This window comes from Podarcis melisellensis (assembly GCF_964234715.1).
Source record: "Podarcis melisellensis genome assembly, chromosome: 1".
NCBI lineage: Eukaryota > Metazoa > Chordata > Lepidosauria > Squamata > Lacertidae > Podarcis > Podarcis melisellensis.
The window spans coordinates 95,847,204-95,868,304 of record NC_138528.1 but is presented as its reverse complement, the minus strand read 5'-3'; the positions used below and the strand labels follow the sequence as shown (position 1 = coordinate 95,868,304).

The 21,101-nt window shown below is 42.9% G+C and overlaps 1 protein-coding gene across 1 annotated transcript; it reads left to right on the top strand.

The window, feature by feature from the left end:
• The first annotated feature begins 92 nt into the window (after positions 1-92).
• On the top strand, positions 93-21,083 carry LCT (lactase). Its single transcript, XM_081921557.1, has 17 exons — positions 93-1,593; positions 2,547-2,623; positions 3,837-3,920; positions 4,057-4,162; positions 4,709-4,787; positions 6,012-6,720; positions 9,089-9,737; positions 11,338-12,900; positions 14,033-14,301; positions 15,131-15,421; positions 16,310-16,508; positions 16,785-16,987; positions 17,929-18,026; positions 18,649-18,783; positions 19,124-19,347; positions 19,959-20,195; positions 20,541-21,083. Exons 1-17 carry the CDS (start codon positions 936-938, stop codon positions 20,750-20,752), a joined length of 5,793 nt encoding a protein of 1,930 aa, XP_081777683.1. The 5' UTR covers positions 93-935; the 3' UTR covers positions 20,753-21,083.
• The last annotated feature ends 18 nt before the right edge of the window (positions 21,084-21,101 follow it).

Below are 21,101 nucleotides of genomic sequence, written 5' to 3'. Positions count from 1 at the left end.
ACGCCACTTTAAATAGGATTCTATAAGGTTGTGGCTACAAACCGGATTTGTGATCTGTTGTTCAATGCTTGAATTATAGGCTTAAATGTTTTGGACTTGGTATGAGTATGATGATTTCACCCTCACATAGAAATACATTAAGACCATGAGTAGATGATACATTTGGCCCGTGAGGCTCTATCCCAGGCCTGCACTTGGTTTTATTAAAAGAAAGAGTAGCGATACAGGGATGGGAATGCAGGCCATGGCATGCAAGGGCAGGTCTGACTTCCCACACATGCTGTTTTCCTGACCACAATCCTCACCCCCGGCTATTTGCTCCCAAAGTATCTGGGTGGCAGTAACTTGGGGTGAGAAAAAGGCACAGGAGGAAGGGTCATTTGTCGTTGTTGTTGTCATCCCCGCCCCACCAGTGCCAGTTCCTGTTCTTAATGTAAAATGGAAGACAAGCCCACACAATAATCATAGTTGACATGCCGTCTATTCTGTGGTTAAGTCTTTCTGAATCCTGTTTTTTTATTTTTACTATTATTTTCTTATTCTGATCTCGGAGTAAACTTTGGGTAGAAAACAAGTTTTTCTTTTATCTAGGGGAACGTTAACTATTTTCCTTCCAATTCTCTGCACTTGTGTTAGCAGCTTAGATTTGGGAGCCCTGCATTTTAGTATCTTCTGGTTATCTAAATGGACTTTTCTGATATCTGCATTCAGGCCTGTATTGTTAAGCACAGCAACTGCATTTCTTCAATACTCTGCATATGATTCATTAATAATAGCACCTTCAGTGGGACTTAAACCTTTGATTGTCTTATCTTTGTGTACATTGAGGTTAGGGAACTTTGCATCTTCGTGATTGCGCAAGTTAAATGTTAATTATGTTATCTCTGATGTAGCATAAGAGTGGCACAAGTTCTTCCACCAATGTATTAGCAGATATGGCACTGGTGTACAAGGTGTGTTTGGTTTTTCTGTTTCCTTTGCCTTGCTTTGGAGTAGGCTGGGATCTTACTCAGAAATTTATTTTAGTCGCCGGCCCTCTTAGCGATGACTTAGTAAGTAATTTAAACTTCCAAAGTGGACTTCTAAGAGAACCTCTCAGTTCTGCAACGGGACAGTCAAACTACCTTTGCGATGGGTCTTCCTTACCTTCTCTGCCGCCGTACTTCGCTGAGCTCCATTCAAGTGGTGTGACCCATTTTAAAGTCTTCTTGCCTTGGACTCGCATCCTTCCAGAGGCAAATGCCCGAATCCCCAACCGGACGAACGTTGAATGCTACAGACAACTTCTGAGAACTCTCAAAGCAGCTGACATTGAACCGGTTTTAATTCTACATCAGAAACGTTTGCCGAAGTCTTTGGAGACCCGGCTTGCTTTGAGCAAATCTGTGACTTTCACCGACCTTTTTGTGGAATATGCAGAATTTTCCTTTGCATCTTTTGGCGACTTGGTGGACACCTGGCTCACTTTTGGCAGCCTGCCTGAGGACATGGAGCGCTTGCCTCGTGGAGATCCGCTGGCCCTCCCTTTGCAGGTGCTAGCCTCAGCACATGAGAAAGCTTATGAAATCTACCATGAAAAATACTCAGCAGAAGGTAAAGAAATTGGTGGGGAGGAGGGAACATGGGATGTGCCTCTGGATAATGTAACATGCACTATGCGTATGGGGTGTGCATGTGAATGAAGTGCGTAGGGAAGACGTGACTTCTTTGCACGTACTGATACTGCACAGGCCTTGGAAGTTCTGATCGCTATCTTGCTGGGAGGGACGTCTTTCATTTAAGAAAAAAAAAAATCCTTTGACTTCTTTTGTCTTGCCCACCAGGCCTCTTAGATGGGCCCAGCCATTGTCCTGCGCCATCTTTCTAAGACTCCTGCCAAAATTATTTCTTGTCTGCTGAACAAATGGGCCAAGAAGCCTTATAATATTTAAGAATGACGCGGAGAGAACACGGCTAAAATCAGAATGATCTCTTCATTCAAATCTCTCCTCAGCCCACACTTTTTCCATCAAGGCTTAAGTGCAAAGAACTTGTTGTCCTCCTCCTCCTCCTGATACTGAACAGAAGTTCATTCAGATGAACACACATTGCTTGAATATATTGAATATATTACATGCAGTATACTCCACCAAACTTAGAATTGGGGCAGAGATCAGTTTGTAAAGCACATGAATGTTGATGTCACTACCGTATTGGCCCAAATATAAGCCGCACCTTTAAAATTCAGGGGGGGGGGGAGAAAAAAAGACAATACCCAAACCCTTAAAATTCCGCAGGCACTCATGCCCATACAGCTTTACCGTATGTCTGTTTCAGCAGCGATATCATAAGAGCCCATTTTTGTAAGGTCGCGAATTTAAGCCGTGCTTTAACTTTTCACAGTAAGAATTTGGGGGGAAAGTGAGGCTTAAATTCAGGTCAATACAGTATATAATGAGAAAACTATAAAGGAGTTCCTGGAGATTGCTTCTAGTGAAAGTATTCCCTCTCCTTGCATTGAAATTTTGAAAATAAAATTGACAACATACTTTGTCTCTCATTTACAGATGGGAAAGTGTCCATTTCACTAGATGTTAGTGATGCTGGGCTGGTGTCAGCAAGATCTTTGTTGACTTCAATTCTGGTAACGCCTTTTATTTTCTTAGGACTCTTACAACAGCATATCCAGTAAAGCCAGAGGAAAGAAATTATTTCAATGTGTAATTCTTTTGTGAAACCCATTGCCACTTAGATGGTTATAAAAGAGGGTTAGACGAATGAAGGGTGGGTGTATCAGTGGCTTGTTTATTTGCTTGTTTTATAAGATATCTTAACTATTCTTCCCCATAAGCTCCCTGGGCAGGTTACAAGTTATTTGCCAAAGTAGAGTTGCCTCTTACTAGATAGATACATAGTTGTCACTTTCTCATAATTAGGGGATGTGGGTGGTGCTGTGGCCTAAACTACTAAGCCTCTTGGGTTTGCTAATCAGAAGGTCAGTGGCCCGAATCTGCCCAACAGGGTGAACTCCCATTGCTCTATCCCAGTTTTTTTGCCAACCCAGCAGTTTGAAAGCATACCAGTGCAAGTAGATAAATAGGTACCACTGCGGTGGGAAGGTAAATGGCATTTCCGTGCGCTCTGGTCTCCGCCACGGTGTTCCATTGCGCCAGGAGCAGTTTAGTCATGCTGGCCACATGACCCTGAAAGCTGTCTATGGACAAACGCTGGCTTCCTCAGCCTGAAAAGTGAGATGAGTGCTGCACCCCATAGTCGCCTTTGACATGACTTAACTGTCCAGCGATCCTTTATTTACCTTTTTACCTCATAACAACCAGAGGTATTCCCTGAAAATGTCAACCCACAGACCCATTTTTCATTTTCATATATAGTTAAAATTTTCTCTATCACTCTTAAAGATCATTTACCACCTTTTCATTATTTTTCAAAATGGCATTTTACATGTGAGGGGAAAAACCAGAAGCATGACATGCAAGATGATTCAGAATTTCTCTTATCCCTCACCCCCTGAAAATTTACTGCGCACTATGTCAATCATTCCGTTAGGGAGAGCATTTTGGCTATCCCCCCTACTCTTGTGTGCTTTTCTGGGTGTCCTGCAACACCCTCCCCTGAGCAGATTTTAGGGACTTGGGGAGAGGAGGGAGGAGCCCCATTGTGCTAGCCAAACTCTTGCCCAATTGAATCCCACCTAGAAAATAAGGAAGAATGTCAATAGAGGAACTCTGGTTCCAAGTATAAAGTAATAATAATAGATGGCTGATGCTGCCTAAAGTGTAACTTCAGTTATTATAAATGCTATATCTCTCTGTGACAATGCTCTGTTTTGATTCCAGGACTCTCTGGACTTTCTCTCTCTCAACCTTCAGTACAACTGTGAAAGGGAAGCAGCTTTCCAAAAGTTCCTGGATGAGCTACAGGTAATTCTTAGCAATTGTACCAAGTGTTCTATATGGATGCTATCTGTTATAGATGGACACGGGAGGTGATGTCACACAGTTTTGACAGTCCTCCTTGATACAACTCATGCATTTTGCTTTGCTTTTTCGTTTATAGCATATGGGGACGAACAATATGGGTATTTTGCTCTTTAGTCTCAAGTTCCACGAGTGTTCCTCCTTGCAAGAAAACCGATTTGCAACAGTGGCTTCCATTTTTAGTGGTAAGTGTCTTCTGTAGGAAGGAACTGTGGTCTTGTGGCTTGCCTGTGTGGTATTTTGGATGTGTGGGTGGAAGTGAAATACAATACAGGCTATGCTGTCGTCCGTATATGTATGTATTTATTTCAACCCTTTATATATCACCTAATAGCATGGTCTCCAAGTGGTATACAGTGAAGTTACAAAAGATTTACTGAGGATAGAATTGGTTAAAGTTAACAGTAAAATCAGAAAAGCTACTTTAAACGCCTGCTGAAATGAAAAATTTGCCTTCACCAATTTTGCTGGGGGGGGGGGACTCTCTGATCTCAGTTGTGAGAAAGTTCCACAGAATTGGGCCCACAATACTGAATGCACAGCTCCTGGTGGAGCCAAGTCTCTCCCCACTATTACTGTATGAGAGAGACCTTGGTACTATTTACAGGAAGTGGGGCTTCACTGAAAAAGAACTATAGCATAGGACTGGATGTTACTGGCCTAATGTCTGCCCTTTTCCATTGTGCTGATACACTTCTCTCCTCTTTCTCCCCCCCCCCCTCTATTTTCAGCCATTTCTGAAGTTCAAGCATGGGCAATAGGGTATGATGTGAATTGCGTCATGAACAGCTCGTCCGTTCAAGCAATTTGGTACAAAATGTTAATTTTTAATGTTAAATTAGTTTGGTTATGAAGCTGTGCTACTTGCACAATTAAGACTACAGTCCTTACACAGGCATATGTTTGTGTGTGTATGTGTGTGTTTCTGCATGCATATGTGTGTGCATGTGTATACAAGTATCTAATATAGAGATATATTCCAATGATGGTACTCTATGGTATGCAATACTGTTACCTTTTTTTGTTCTTGTTGTTGCTGACATTGGCAGCCATTTTGTGCTGGCACCAATGTCATTTTTATCAAGGTATGAGTCCTGCCAGCGCGCGCTCTCTCTCTCTCTCTTTTTTAACTACAAAAAGCACTGGGTATATGTATATTTAATCAGGATATAGCAAATAACGTTTCAACTGTGTAATATAAATATGGAACATAGACTAGCAGGCTTCATGAATCTTGGCTTGCTGCATGTTTAGCTGAATAGTTAAGAGTTTCTTTTATTCAGGGATAAGGGCCACATTCTGTCATGAGCAACCTTCTGGGAGCCACATGGCAATGGTGGTAGTGGGCGGGGACAGAGCTAAAATTGAGTGGAGGAATCAATGTGACTCTTACATTGCTGCATTCCAGCTACAGAAAGCCAGAGGTCCCACCTATTTCTCTATCCAAGAAGGCAAGAGACATTATCACAGTTCAAGGACACAGTCTAGCCATGTGAAAGCCATTGAGGAGGGTGCAGAGAGCAGGGCCAATGCTCTCTGCACCCTCCTCAGTGGCCTGGGGAGAATCCTGAGGGCCACATAGAGAGGTCCAGCAATTCACAATTAGTCCCAAAGCCTATGATTCCCCACCGCTAATCTATATGTAGATGATCATTGTTATACAGATTTAGGCTTGCCACATTAAAAAAAAACAACACAAAAAAACTGGATAAATTTCTGTAAGTTTGATACCCACGATATTTGAAATCTCTATTTTCAGCCTGATTTGAATGCTTATCCATCCTGAATAAAAAATTAATGACAATAAAAGTTTGATTTATTTATTTAACTTACTGCATTTCTGTTCTGCCCTTCCTCTGAAGATCACAGGGTAGTTTAAAATACAAAATACACAACATAGTAACAAATAAAACAATGACCCCCTCCCCTATTTTGAACGACCATAGATTGTTTAATTAGCCAGAGGCCTGGGAGAAGAGGAATGTTTATGCCTGGTGCCTAACTTGTTGACATATTCTCTCTTTCTTTTTTTAGCACATACACAGGAAATCTGGCCGGCCAACCAAAGGCAAAGGAAACCCTGATACCTACTATTGCTCCACTTTCATCCTATCAAGCAGTTTGGGAAAGATTTGCCAGCCAACCTGAGCTGGAGAGAGACTCCTTTTTGCTTGACCTTTTCCCTAGCGGTTTTCTCTGGGGCACATCGACAGGTTCCTTCAATGTGGAAGGAGCCTGGAGAGAGGCTGGGAAAGGGGAGAGCATTTGGGATCAATACGGGCACCAGGGCCATGCCCACATGAATCAAACAGCTGATGTTGCATGCGATAGCTACCACAAGCTGGATTATGACGTTTATCTCCTTAGAGGCCTTCGCCCAAATATTTATAAATTTTCTATATCCTGGCCTAGGGTTTTTGCCAATGGGAGTAAGAGCAGCTTGAACCCTCAAGGCGTAGATTACTACAACAAACTGATAGACAGCTTGCTGGATTCAAATATTGAGCCCGTGGTGACCTTGTTCCACTGGGACCTGCCACAAGCTCTGCAGGATGTTGGTGGCTGGCAAAACGAGAGCATCGTCACTGCCTTTGCAGAATATGCAGAGTTCTGCTTTGCCACTTTTGGGGATCGTGTTAAATTCTGGATTACCTTCCATGAACCCTGGGTCATTAGCTACGCTGGATATGGCACTGGGCAGCATCCTCCAGGAATTATTGATCCAGCTGTGGCATCCTATCAGGTACTGACAACAAGTGCAGCAGCTTGGGCCTAATTTTACGGGTTGTGTTGACTCCACAAATAGAAAAGGTGGACCATTGCCTCCTAATCTAGTTCTTCTCTCACCAGACTTTGCCCCATGTCTGATTCTACCAGAGGGCATGAATGGAGTCAATGTGCAGATGAGTCTTTTAAGTCTGGTCAAGCTACCGTGTTCTAATCTATAGTATCAGCAATCTTGCAGCAAGTGTGTGAGGATGCAGTTGACCCTTCAAGTTGGTCACTGTTCTTGTTCAGAGGATGGCTTTGAACCCCCAGATGTTTTGATTTAACCATCAGATAACATGAATGAAAAAAATCGAGATTGGCTGGATTTGTGCCGTTTTCATTCTGAAATGGCTCTCTGGCTTTCTTGTCTTCCTTAATGGTATTGACATGATACATTCCAGAGAAGGATCTCTGCCATTAGAACTGTGGTGGCACGGAAGCCGTTCTCTCATGGCTCTTACACCACTTGGCTTCTTCCTATGTCAGATTGTTGTCCCTCCCAGGGCTTGGAACAATACTGGCAGGGAAGGGTGTCACAGCATAGAACAAACTCCTTGCATGTTACTTCTGGCACTACAGAGTAGTATTGGAAGTGGCCGCAGTGTGGTTAGAGAGACACTGGCTGTGTAATGTTGGAAGGGACCCTCAGAAGGATTTTCATGCACTGTGAGAAACAACAACCCATTATCTTGCTCCTTATAGGGGCCACTGTATATTTGGCATCCTATATATTCAGAAGTGGTTGTCCAAATAAGCATATTTAAACCCGTATCTACAAATAGACTAGGAATCTCTTGGATCAGCAGAAGTAATTTTTCTCTGCTTCCACACCTGAGGGCATAGCGCAGTTGAGCAGTGTATCAAAACATTTGTGTACCACTTAGGTATAAGGAGGAAGAAGAGAGTTTTATTAGGGTATTGTGCTTCAAGGGGTTTTAAAGGTTTAAAAGGGGTTGGCAAAGATTTCCAAATATCGGGTATCTTATAATGAACTTCCAAAACAGGATGTATAAGCAGGTGGTACAATGAGAACTACTGGCACATTCCATATTTCCTGGCAGATTTGTGAGGATTTAGTAACCATACATCAAAACAGATAATTGAGTAGATGTCAGGACATCTTCAGGGAAGAATCCCAGGGATTTTTTTATTGCCTTACAAATACCGCACAGCTATCCATCATGTGACTGTCCTGCCATGAGACTGGCTGATGGACAGTTTCTGAATACTTGCAGCACATGTACCAGCCTGTAGGCAGACCTGGATTAGCTTGCTCTGGGAATAGTTTCTGCCACATGAGCGTATATTATGTTACCAGTTACTTGGAATATAGGCTAATTTAGATTTAGTTGTTGGAACGCTTTGGCTTCAAAAGAAAGGAGTTTGGGGAAGAAATGGAATCTTTAGCGGACTGGAGTTGAAACCAGTTTAGGACAGATACTTTTATTGATACTAGAATGCCATATAATACAGTCATGTTATCAGATGTTGGGGACTGGAAATGTTTCAGCAGCAAGCAAATGAATGAGAAGGTAGTTCTCTTGCTTTTGAAGGAACTGTTTCCTGCATTGCAAACTCTAGTAAGTGTTCTTTATGACGTGGTGCAAACTTGATTTTGAGCTCAGGTATGAGAAAAAGCTGCTATAATTATCTGATCTCTATAAGCCTTGAGGTGTGGGGGTTGGAGCCTGGGCCCCTCAAGTATAATTTGAATGCTATGAGGAAATCTACTGGGCTGTAAATATCCATGGTGTGTACGTATAAACCTGTCTTTCTACTTCGTCCAGCGAGCCCAAGCGTAGTCCAGTGTTGTACCTTCAGATGTTGTTGGGCTACAACTCCCCCCTCCCCATTCTTGACCTTTGGCCATGCTGACTGGGCCTAATGGGAATTCAACAACATCTGGAGGGAATCCATATTGGCTACCCTTCTCTGCTGCAGTTGAAACCAGTTCTCCAAAGTCTCAAGCAGAGGCCTTCCCTAGCATTTACAGTGGTACCTCGGGTTAAGTACTTAATTCGTTCCAGAGGTCCGTTCTTAACCTGAAACTGTACTTAACCTGAAGCACCACTTTTGCTAATGGGGCCTCCTGCTGCCACTGCGCCACCGGAGCATGCTTTCTGTTCTCATTCTGAAGCAAAGTTCTTAACCCAAGGTACTATTTCTGGGTTAGCAGAGTCTGTAACCTGAAGCGTATGTAACCTGAGGTACCACTGTATATGGATCATGTAAAGGATGAGATGTGGGGGCTGAACTTGGCACTTCCTTCGTGAAAATGATGTGTTCTACCAGTGAGTTGTACTCGGTGGAATAATACTTTTCCCTTCCTTCCCATAAAAAAGGTGGCTCATGTTATTCTCAAAGCTCATTCTCGAGCCTGGCACGTTTATCATACCCAGTACCGCCCTGAACAGCATGGGAAGGTGGGAATAGTATTGAATTCAGACTGGGCTGAACCCAAGACCCCAAGCAGTGCTGAGGATGTGAGAGCGGCAGAACGCTACTTGCACTTCATGTTGGGCTGGTTTGCTCACCCGATATTTGTCAACGGCGATTACCCAGAAGTCCTGAAATCCCAGATCCAGGAGAAGAACCAGCAGTGCTCAACTCCCATCGCCAAGCTCCCCACATTCACCGATGAGGAGAAGCAGCAAGTGAAGGGGACGGCTGACTTCTTTGGCCTTTCCCACTACACTTCCAGGCTCATCAGTGCTCCAGTGAATCATAGCTGCACTCCAACCTATGAGGATATCGGAGACTTTTCCCAACACGTGGATCCTTCTTGGCCGCAGACGGCAGCACCTTGGGTCTACGCTGTGCCTTGGGGGCTGAGGAGACTGCTGCTGTTTGTGTCCAAAGAATATACTGGGACAACAAGGGTTCCGATTTATATAGCAGACAATGGGGCGCCCACAGATGACGGAGGCGATCTTGTTAATGACACCGTGAGAGTGGATTACTACCGGCTTTATATCAACGAGGCTTTGAAAGGTACAAGGGGCTGTTAGGAATTGGGGCAGGGAACAGGCATGCAAAAGGGAATTGAAAGTCAACCTGTCAGGATGAAGTCAAGTTTATTGACTTAGCCCCCTGTTCCCTTTCAACACAATATCCTCCAAGATCTTATCACATTCCTGTCAATCTCCAGCATAACGGTAAATATCATGCCCCGTCCCAGTGGGGAAAGGAATGGAATGAGTAGATATGTTCACCATGTGAAAATGGCATGCAAACATCACTTTTTAAATGTGATGATTTTCGTTTAAAAATGGTTTGAGACACTGACCTAACTAATCAGAAGCAAATTTAATACTTTAATTAAATGTCCTCAAAAGAACAGTTTTGCCGGGTAATAGGCATACAGTGTTAGAAAAGCAGCTTAAATGCAGTGTATGAAATACACAGGTTGCTTACCTAGGTTGGCTTGAAGACTTACTTGCCTGAGACTTACTTGCTTAGCTATCAGATTTTGTCCTGCCTGCTTAGAGGATGCAGAACTGTTATGCTTTGCACCTCCAAACAGGTCTGGATGCTCTTTTGAGTTGAGCCTGGTGGAAAACGGTGTAATTAATGCATTCATCCCAGCCAGAGTATATTTTGTCACCCCATGATAATGAACATCAAGAAATGCCTAGTTTGTAACCCCTGAATGCCTGAACATGAGAACGCTAGTTCACACCTTGCATCTTCATTCCTTTTTGGTTATTCCTGTATCCTGTAGTGATTTACTCATAGGAGTGAACCATCAAAGATTACATGCCACAGACAGAATTTTCACATTGCTTCACTCACAAGGCTTTTCAAGAGTCAGGCTGCTTCAACCTTGGACATTTACTGTGGAATTTACATGTACTTATGTCATCTGCATGACATAGTGATCAATACATCCTCTTCCCACGTTTCCCATTACCTTCCTTTTTTTTGTTTTCAGAGCTCAGAAAATCTGACCAGTTGTTGTTTTTTAACGCACTTGAACAGTTGCACAATTTCCCCAAGATATAGATAGATGACCTATCGCGCAGCTGTTAGCAAATTGTTTGGCCAATTATGTGATATTTACATTGTTGTAGCCTCTGTGGTTCATCTCTTCCCCCTAGGAACCAGTTTTGTCACTTCAACCCTTTCCCCTCCAAAAAGAATTGTCTTATATCTGGTTCTTTTCTCTCTCTCACTCCTTTCCCTGCCATTAAATTGTGGGTGTGGTGGCTGGGAAAGAATACACAATATGCAGTGCAGTAAGTGAGGAGGGAATATATAAACATGATCCTAATGTAGAGCTGGGATGCGGGTGGCACTGTGGTCTAAACCACTGAGCCTTGGGTTTGCTGATCGGAAGGTCGGCAGTTCGAATCCCCGCTACAGGGTGAGCTCCTGTTGCTGGGTCCCTGCTCCTGCCCACCTAGTAGTTGGAAAGCACGTCAGAATGCAAGAATGCAAGTAGATAAATAGGTACTGCTCCAGTGGGAAGGTAAACGGTGTTTCCGGCCATGCTGTTGCTGCAATGCTGAGAGAAGAAGATAGTTGTGGTTGTGCTATGTATTTAAACAAATGATTAAAAATCTTAACTAAATTCTATCTCCTTCATTGACAGCTATAAAGCAAGATGAAGTTGATGTTCAAGCATACATTGCCCGATCATTGATTGATGGCTTTGAAGGCCCAGCAGGTTACAGTCAAAGGTTTGGCCTACACCAAGTGAATTTTGAAGATGCAAACAGACAAAGGACACCCAAAGAATCGGCCTATTTCTTCTCCACCATTATTGAAAATAATGGATTTCCTAGCACGGTCTCAAGAAAATTTCTCCAGCCGCTCAGAAAGGATGTTTCCATACCTCCATGGCTGCCTAGTTTATCAGCTTCTGAAGTTCCTTCCAAGGCAAAGGTGGTTTGGGAGAAATTTTCAAAACAGTCTGATTTGGAAAGAGACACATATTTTTATGGCACCTTCCCAGAAGATTTTCTGTGGGGTGTTTCTACTGCTGCCTACCAAACTGAAGGAGGTTGGGATGCAGATGGGAAGGGACCTAGCATCTGGGATAATTTTACCCACATCCCAGGGAATGTTAAGAACAATGATACAGGAGATATAGCTTGCGACAGCTACAATAAAGTAGATGAAGATCTTTATTTGCTGAGAGCCTTAAGGGTAAACACCTATCGCTTCTCCCTGGCGTGGCCTCGGATCTTTCCAAATGGAAGAAACCATTCTATAAATAACTATGGTGTCAGTTATTACAACCGGCTGATTGATGGTTTGCTGGCCCAGAACATCACACCAATGGTCACTCTCTACCACTGGGATCTGCCCCAAGCTCTACAAGACATTGGTGGCTGGGAAAACCCTGTGATGGTTGAACTGTTTGATAGTTTTGCAGACTTTTGTTTTCAGGCATTTGGGGACAGGGTCAAGTTCTGGATTACTTTCAACGAACCTATTGCCATCTCTGTGCTAGGCTACGATACGGGATTATTCCCACCAAATGTAAAAGATAACCCGGGCAATGCATCCTACAGTGTTACTCATGCAATACTAAAGGCCCATGCAAGAGTTTACCACACATATGACCAGAAATACAGAGAGAGTCAGAAAGGTGTGATCTCTCTGAGTCTCAACATGGATTGGGTTGAGCCAAAGACACTAAACGATCCTCGGGATGTAGAAGCTGCTGATCGCTACCTGCAGTTCATGGGAGGGTGGTTTGCACACCCAATTTTTAAAAACGGCGATTACCCAGATGCAATGAAGTGGAAAGTAGGGAACCGGAGTGAGCTACAGAAACTACCATCTTCCCGGCTTCCAGGTTTCACACAAGAAGAGAAAGACTATATCAGGGGCACAGCTGATGTCTTCTGCCTGAATTATTACACTGCCAGAATTATAAAGCACAGCACCACCAGACTGAAACCATATTCTTACGAGTATGATCAAGAACGAGTATTGGAGATTGATCCTTCTTGGCCTAGCTCAGCAATGGAAAATATGCGGGCAGTGCCCTGGGGACTGCGTAGGCTGCTAAACTGGATCAAAGAGGAATATAGCAATCCTCCCATTTACATTACTGAGAACGGGGTTGGGCTAAAAGCCAAGTCTGATGTTGACGACACCAGCAGGATCTTCTATTACAAAACACACATTGATGAAGTTTTGAAAGGTAAAGATATTGTAATAACGCAACAGGTTGAGGTTGTCTAGTTTTAAGATACTGGGTAAAAATAGAAGTTTGCTCAATGTAATCAGCTAAATAATCAGTTAGAGGTCTGTGTAGACTAGTTTTAGTTTTAGATTCTAGATCAGTTGTTCCCAAACTGTGCAGAGTCAGCACAAAATGCTTATACTCCACAAGGCATCATTAAAAGAACTCTGTGAGTGCCAAATTAGACAACACACTGGTCACACCATGACCAGTTATGTGATTGGATTTTTTAAAGTATATTGCTAGATCGAGGGTATTGATCCAGAGCACAAGAGAAGGTGGGTGGTTACAAGGGTAATAGCCTTCATGCTAGAGTCTGATTCAGTCAAGGTTGTGCTCCTCCTGAAATTTACTTTACACACCATGTTTTAACACTGAACCCAATTAAATAGCTTTAAACATATTAGGCTACTTGTATTTATATTCTGATTGCTCTGAAACTGTTCCGAACCCCTCAGGCCTCCCTCTTTTCTCTACAAAATGTCTACAGGCCTCAAACCGTGGATTATCCAAACAGCTACACGTGAGGGTTGTTTCTGCTACATGCATTAAATTAGTCTGGTCATCCTCAGCCTTTGTGTCACAGAGTGTAATGGTACAGTCAATAGCATTTTAATAAGTACAAAACATCATTAAAGTGCGCAGAGTTCCTTTTTTTCTTTCCTTTCTTGATAATGGTTTTTAATTATAGTTATAATAAATATAATTTTTGATCTTTCCTAAAGGTATGTAATTCATAAGGTTTTTAGTAAAGCCTGGTTTGGGGATTTGCAATCCTTGAAAATAATGCATGACTCTGAAGTAAGAGCTGAAACAAAATATTGTGTAAATTCCTTACCCTTTTTTTTGTGCTTGTCAGCACCCATCTCATCTTGTACTGGGAGAAAAAGGTGGTATGTAATTTAAATAAATAAATAATGCTTGTGGAAAGGAAAGGGAGTAAGTCGGTGGGACTTGTGAATTGGCAAGGATTGACTATTAATATGCATGTGAACATATAATGGGTAACTAGTGTATTTTTCCCCAATTCTACTTTCTTGCTCATCGTTACATTGATGGTCTATTAAGCAAGTGTTTCTTTCTCTTTCAGCCTACAAGCTGGACGGCGTGAACGTTCGTGGCTATGTTGCTTGGTCTTTCATGGATAGTTTTGAATGGTTAAATGGTTACGAGCCAAGATTCGGCCTTCACCAGGTTGATTTTGAAAATCCGAACAGGCCAAGAACTCCAAAACGTTCAGCGATATATTACGCTGGAATCATACGTCAAAATGGAATCCCTCTGGCAAAAGAGGAAGAATTCCTTTATGGAGAATTTCCGGAGAACTTTTATTGGAGTGTGGCATCAGCAGCATATCAGGTTAGGTCAGTTGGTCCCCACCCACCGGACCACTCAAAAAATTGCAGAGCAGCTTAATGATTTTTCTGCTTGTGGTGAAAATTGCAATGCACTGTGCTAGATGCTGTATGATACTTAATTGCTGTTTAATTGCTTCTTTTGTTCCTTACCTGTCATATTTTATTGTACTGAAATTTGAATTCCGTAATATATAAATATATAAGAAATAAAAGGAGCAACAAGAAGCAATAAAAATGCAAATAAGGATTTAATGGCATGGATGTGTGAGTCTTCAACCACAGATTTGCCGTCATGCTGCAGACCACATGAATGAAACTCTAGGTTTAGGTAATCTATTGGTAGACGGTTGCTTGTTTGGTGGAAGCTATCCTAAACCTTCATTTTGTGAATAATATGCCGACTAAGCAAGCTGAATGCTGTCAGGTTTGGGGACCTTGATGATGGTGAATCACTGGGGTGAGAGCCAGGGTGATGTAGTGGTTAGAGCTGCCTCCTCCCCCCCCCCAAGCTGTTGCCCTCCAGATATTTTGGTCTACAACTCCTAGCATCCCTGACCATTGGCCAGTCAGCTTGTGGCTGAGGAAGTTGTAGTCCAAAACATCTGGAGGGCACCGTGTTGGGGAAGCCTGGATTAAAATAGTGGGCTAAGGTTGGCGAGACCCTGGTTCAGATTCCTACTCAGCCGTGAAACTCACTGGGCAACCTTTGCCTAGTCGCTCTCAGCCCAACCTACTTCCACAAGGTTGTTGTGAGGATAAAAACCGAGGCTGGGGCATGTATGTTTCCTTGAGCTGGGATACAAATGTGAGAAATGTTTGTTTCCTTAAAGATCGAAGGGGCATGGAGAGCGGATGGGAAAGGTCTCAGCATTTGGGACCAGTTTGCACATACGCCTTTGAAAATCAGCAACGATGAAAATGGAGATGTAGCTTGCGACAGCTACCACAAGATGGAGGCAGACTTGGCTATTCTGAAGGACCTCCAGGTGACTCATTATCGCTTTTCCATCTCCTGGACTCGCATTCTCCCCGATGGGACCACCAAGTACATAAATGAAGCTGGCCTGAAATACTATGAAAGGCTTGTGGATGCTCTCCTTGCGGCCAATATCCAGCCTCAGGTAAATGATTGGAGCTCTGCACGCAGGGGAACAGGTGTAACATACGTTACCAGTCTGGTTTTTAATTAGATTATGTTTATCAGTGTTCACTGTAGAACCTGGCAATATCTTTAATTCTCAGACATCTTCAATTAGCTTGTGTTAAATGGTCAGAGGCCATTTCATAGAGGCTGACACAAATGCATGCTGCCATATTCTAATCAGAGAAGTCGCTTATAAGCTCTACCTATTTTAAAGTTGTGCAGAAGATAATGTGGGCTCAGGGTGTTTATATAGGACTTAACAGTTATGAAATCTGCCTTGGTTTTTAAGAGAGCAGAAGCTGCAGTGTCTTTGCTCCAGAAATCTAAGTTTCTGCATTGGATTTCTACCAAGTATCCACAAGGAAGTAGAATAAACTTTCATCAGGCATTCGTCTTCCGCTCCCAAATTGTAGCCTTTTTCTAGACACCATTAGGCATGGCAGGTCCCATCTGTGTTACACCTTCCAGGTCATGCCGCAAGAACTTCTGAAATACATCCCATATTGTACTCCTTTCTTGATTCTCGTTTTCCTTGACTGAATGAGGGTTCAGGGAAAGGGAGAACTGAAGATGCTACGTTCAAAGTCTTGATAGCCTTGTAAAAGGTATTGCTAATCCTCACGTGTTTTCTGGAACTAGTTTGCTTTCTAACCATTGCAATCCAGGAATTGTTGAAGTTACATGTGGTAGATCTGCATAAAATGGCTGACTGTGCCTAATAGTTAAATAATGGACAAGCTTCACATTTAGCTTTACTTTTGTATGTCCCCCCCCCCCCAATTGCCCCTGTTTCCTACTACAATTTGATGGTTGGTTATTTTGACAAAATGGCAGATGTTTGTGAATGTCTTGTCTCCATCTCTAGGTAACTATGTACCACTGGGACCTACCTCAGGCCCTTCAAGATGTTGGAGGGTGGGAAAATGAGACTATAATCCAGAAATTTAAAGATTACGCGGAGATCCTTTTCCAAAGATTTGGAGAGAAGGTGAAATTCTGGATAACCTTGAATGAGCCCTATGCCATTGCTAACATTGGTTACGGTTATGGAGTCTCAGCTCCAGGTAAGGTGTAGGTTCTGACTGGCAAGAGCAATGCTCTGCAGAACCAAAGGACACTGGTGATCTGAACTTATGTGGTTATTTGTGAGAACACAGCTTTGTGATAGATGCCCAGTGAAAGTGGGAGACAATCTGATGCCGTTCTTGAAGGTGTCTCCTGGTTGAAAGCCAAATTGCCTAGAACTATTGAGAAACGCTATCAAAATGCACCATTAATTGCTGCTTCAGCTGAGTCCAGTGCTGCAGAATAACGCACTTCCAATCATGTTGTCTTCTTAGGCATCTCTGCCAGACCAGGCCGAGCCCCTTACATAGTGGGCCACAACTTGATCAAGGCCCACGCAGAGGTCTGGCATCTTTACAATGAAACATACCGCCCAAAGCAAGGAGGATTGATCTCTCTTTCCATCAGCGTAGAGTGGGCTGAACCCAAGAACCCTGCCAAGCAGGAGGACCTCGACGCTGCCAGGAGATATGTCCAGGTAATGTGATGACTCCATAGCGACCCACATCTGTACATTTTAGCCACACACCCTGCTTTCACTTCCTTAGGGCAGTGTCTGCGGTATAGCACCTTTGCCAGCTTTGCAGTAGCCAGGACTACACTAATGGGTATGTGCTCTTCCAATTAGAGAAAGAGCAGACACAAAACCTCTGCTCAGACATTTGGTAGCTGTAGGTACCAAACACATGAAGAAGCTATCAAGAAGGTATGGACTAGCTCCTGAAGGTGTACCAGCCAGGCCCCCAGTCAATGAATAAATGATCAGTCTTGGCATGATTGGAGGTGTGTGTGTGTGTGTGTGTATCCCTCTCCCCCCCCCCCCCATCCACATAGGGCTCCCGCCTATGGTGCCCAGATTGACCTTGCTTCCACTTCCGTGCAGCTAAGCTGTGCATGCATACGTCCTGCCTTGCAGGCCTTTTTCCACCTGGAGCAACGCTGTATTGCAAAGGCCAGGTGTGACCTAACACACTTGTCTTACAGAACTCCTCCACTGTCAGAGGCAGTAAACCTCTGTGTACCAGTTGCTGGGAAGAGTGCTATTGCACTCAGGTTCTGCTCACAGGTTTCCCTTTGCGGCTTCTATGGGGACAGAGTGCTGGACTAGGGGGGCCTTTAGCCTCCTCTGGCAGGCTCTTGTATTAACTCTGCTTCAGAGACTCAGCAAAACAAGATGTCAATCCTTCTAAAGGACCCAAGGTGTTGATCCTTGGGCACCATATTTCATCTGACCAGTCAGCTGCCATTGTTTGGATACCTTGGGGGTGTTGCACTATCCTTTAAAAACAGACACTTGGAGACAGGGATGAGACTTTGCCTTTTGGGTCAGTCTGACGAACTGGTAATTATTGGTTCAGCCAAGAGACCTGTTGCCAAAGCGTTGCTTAATAAGCATCCCTTTTTATTTCCCTGTTGTAGTTCTTTGCTGGTTGGTTTGCTCACCCTATCTTCAGAAACGGTGACTATAGTGAGGTGATGAAAAGGAGGATACAAGAGAGAAGTGCCGGCCAATCGAGGTAAGTGTCTGGCAGGACTAACTGCAGCAGCTGGACCACAACCACGGGCAGTCCATACTGTTGGCTCATGTCACTTAGAAGCGATTCTTTCTAAACTGTTGAAATAAAAATAAACCACACATTTTGAAGGGCCACCCTGGCTGTGTCCAAGAACAAATCTACCCTCCCCAAAGTGGTTTTCCTCTACTGCTGCTTTCCTCCTGGTGTGCACTGCCCTCTTCGCTTAATGCCGCAGGCATTCAGCAGCTAAAGCACAGTTGTGGGTAAACTCCCCTTGAAACAGAACCACCCTATATTGAAAGTTCCTTCTCCTCCATCCAGGGTATGTTCAGAGCCTGTAATACTGTAGTACAGCAAGGGAGCAGGAAAGGGTAGTGATTGAGACAAAGCAGGGGACTAGTCTTTTAGAGTACCTGCGCTTTGAATAAGGTGAAGTACATGTGGTCATCATTACTGTTCATGTTAAAATTTCCAGCTACCAGCAGTTGCTTTTAAAAACAGTACTTTCATTCTGAATGACAGTGCCCTATTCTTTAAAAAAGTAAGTATGATGATAATTGAAGCTTTCCCTTTTGTTAAATGCATCTATGTGAGCCTCTCTTCCATTTTGTGTGTGTTGCAGACTCCCTGAATTTACTGAAAGTGAAAAGCAGAGGATTAAAGGCACCTTTGACTTCTTTGGTTTGAACCACTATACAACAGTATTGGCATCCAACTTAAACTATTCTTCTCTCTTTACATCCTACGATGCTGATAGGTAAGATGTGAGCATGACTTCATGCTGCATCAAAGCATGCATACTTTTCTGGAATCTGTGCTTTCACTCTGTGCCTAATAATCTTGGTTGGGCTGGCTGCAGCTGATGGAAATTGTATACCAAAACATTTGGAGGGCATCAAGTTGGTGATCTACTAGAAAGTTTTAAGGCCGAGCATCCATTTTCCTCTCTAAACCCAGTGCATTGCACACTGCATCACACTTAAGCCCCCAACAAAAGAGGTTACTGCTGACCAGTCTTCATGGTTGATGTCTAGCTGACTTTAACGGATCAATACAAAAAACCTTTTCCCACATTATTATCATGTTCTTTTTTGCAGGGGTGTTGCCTCTATAACAGACCGCAGCTGGCTGGGCTCTGGTTCCTTTTGGTTGAAGGTGACCCCTTTTGGCTTCAGGAGGCTCCTGAAGTGGATCAAGGAAGAATACAATGACCCACCTATTTATGTGACCGAGAATGGGATTTCAGAGCGTATAGATGGGGGTTTCAATGATACTTGGAGAATACACTACTTAAGGAGTTACATCAATGAAGCTTTAAAAGGTACGTGGTTTCCTCTCTGCATGGTTCCAAATCACCCTCCAAATGTTTGTGACACATGGATTAAAATTGATCTGTGATCCTCTGCCCTGCCCTGCATTCCTTGCAACAGAGTTGGTGGTAAGGCCCTTCTGTGGCTGTATCTGCATAGGGCTGGGCAGAAAGCAAGACTGGTTTCTAGTGTGGGAGCTAACATGTCTTCTGGAGCTGCCCCAGGACTTCCACTTTCTATTGACTTCAGGGGTGAAAGACTAGTCTGCAGAATCAAAACAGAATATGTTGCTTAATTCCCATTGACACAAGATCATACTCTTACTCCGGATTAAGTCCTCTAAAATGGTTACCACTATCTGGTTTCATTATTGTCATCACCAGTAAATATGAAGACGTGAGGGAAAAAATCCATTGACGACTTTTTGATCATCCAGATTGTGGATACAAAAGGAATTTGGGATTTTTAAGATGCAGCCAATCTCTGTTAGGAATGGATACTTATGTAAGGCACCTAGTGTTAATAAGGGGTCTTTGGTTTTCACTCCCTGTTGATCATTATAGTGTAAGCATGTATAGGGCTGCATTTTAAAACTCTTCTCCCCCGCCCCCCACCTTAACAGGAATTGTACTTGATGGTGTTGATCTGCGAGGCTACACTGTATGGAGCCTGATGGATAATTTTGAATGGGCAGTGGGCTTTGCTGAAAGATTTGGGTTGTATTACACCAACTTTACAGACCCAAATCTATCCAGAATTCCAAAGGAGTCTTCAAAATATTATTCATCTATCATCCGGTGTAATGGCTTTCCAGATCCAGCCACTGGGCCTCATTTGTGCCTTGAGTCACAATCTGGAGGTAAGTAAATTACTAATTGATGAGTTAGGAAAATCCATGAAGTGGTACAGTAAAAATAACCTAAATGTTTAAAACTTTTAACTTTGCTTTTATAGAAAACTTGCATATCGTTTTAATGACATCTGATTCTGGAAAGTAAGGTGGTATATGGTAACAGAAGTTGTAAAAAAAAATCTTTAGTGTAATGTCCTTAAATGATTTAGTCTAGATTTTTACAGAAAAGTTGCCCGAATGGCCTGATGTATTCTGGAAGGCTGGAGAAGCAAGTAAAAAAGATTTAAATGAGGGGTTATCAGAACTCCCTGCTCATAGTGTCATTCATGTGAATTTCACTTACATTTCTAGGTACTACTATGGCGCCAACAAGCAGCACTACTCGGCCTATCGACAATTCAGCCATGAAGGTGAAGTTTTTGGGACTGGACTTGACTTTGTCTAATGCAGAAGTAGGCCTTTATGTGCTCTTTTCCCTATTCTTAATGTCTGTGCTAGGCATTGCTCTTTTTTCATATCTATATAGAAAAAGGACCAAAAAAGCCAGCCAAAAAAGTTTTTAAATACTGCAGCTTGCGTTTAATTAGTTTATCATGCGATAGTTTTTTCTTCTGCCCATGTTTAGAACAGACACACAATTATTTTAATCAGTGCTTTTTTTCTAGAAAAAATAGGTGCCGGTACTCAGCATGAAGTTGTTACAGTAAGTGCTATACTTTTTAAACAACAAGAAGAGGTGCTGGTACTGCGTACCCTTGAATACTCCCTGAAAAAAAGCACTGATTTTAATACCTATTGTTGACGTTAATATTTTTATTGCTTGAATTGTTATGTGCAGTTCACCCTGGGAATAAGGGGTGGGGACAATTTTAAAATAAATGAACAAGTTGATAACATATTGCAAAGTGTCAA

Excerpts from the sequence above, each read along its gene's own strand:
- LCT (XM_081921557.1), top strand. The coding sequence starts at position 936 with ATGGCACTGGTGTACAAGGTGTGTTTGGTTTTTCTGTTTCCTTTGCCT. Across the intron at positions 6,721-9,088 it reads CAGCTGTGGCATCCTATCAG|GTGGCTCATGTTATTCTCAA; the intron begins GTACTGACAACA and ends CCCATAAAAAAG. Across the intron at positions 9,738-11,337 it reads TATCAACGAGGCTTTGAAAG|CTATAAAGCAAGATGAAGTT; the intron begins GTACAAGGGGCT and ends CTTCATTGACAG.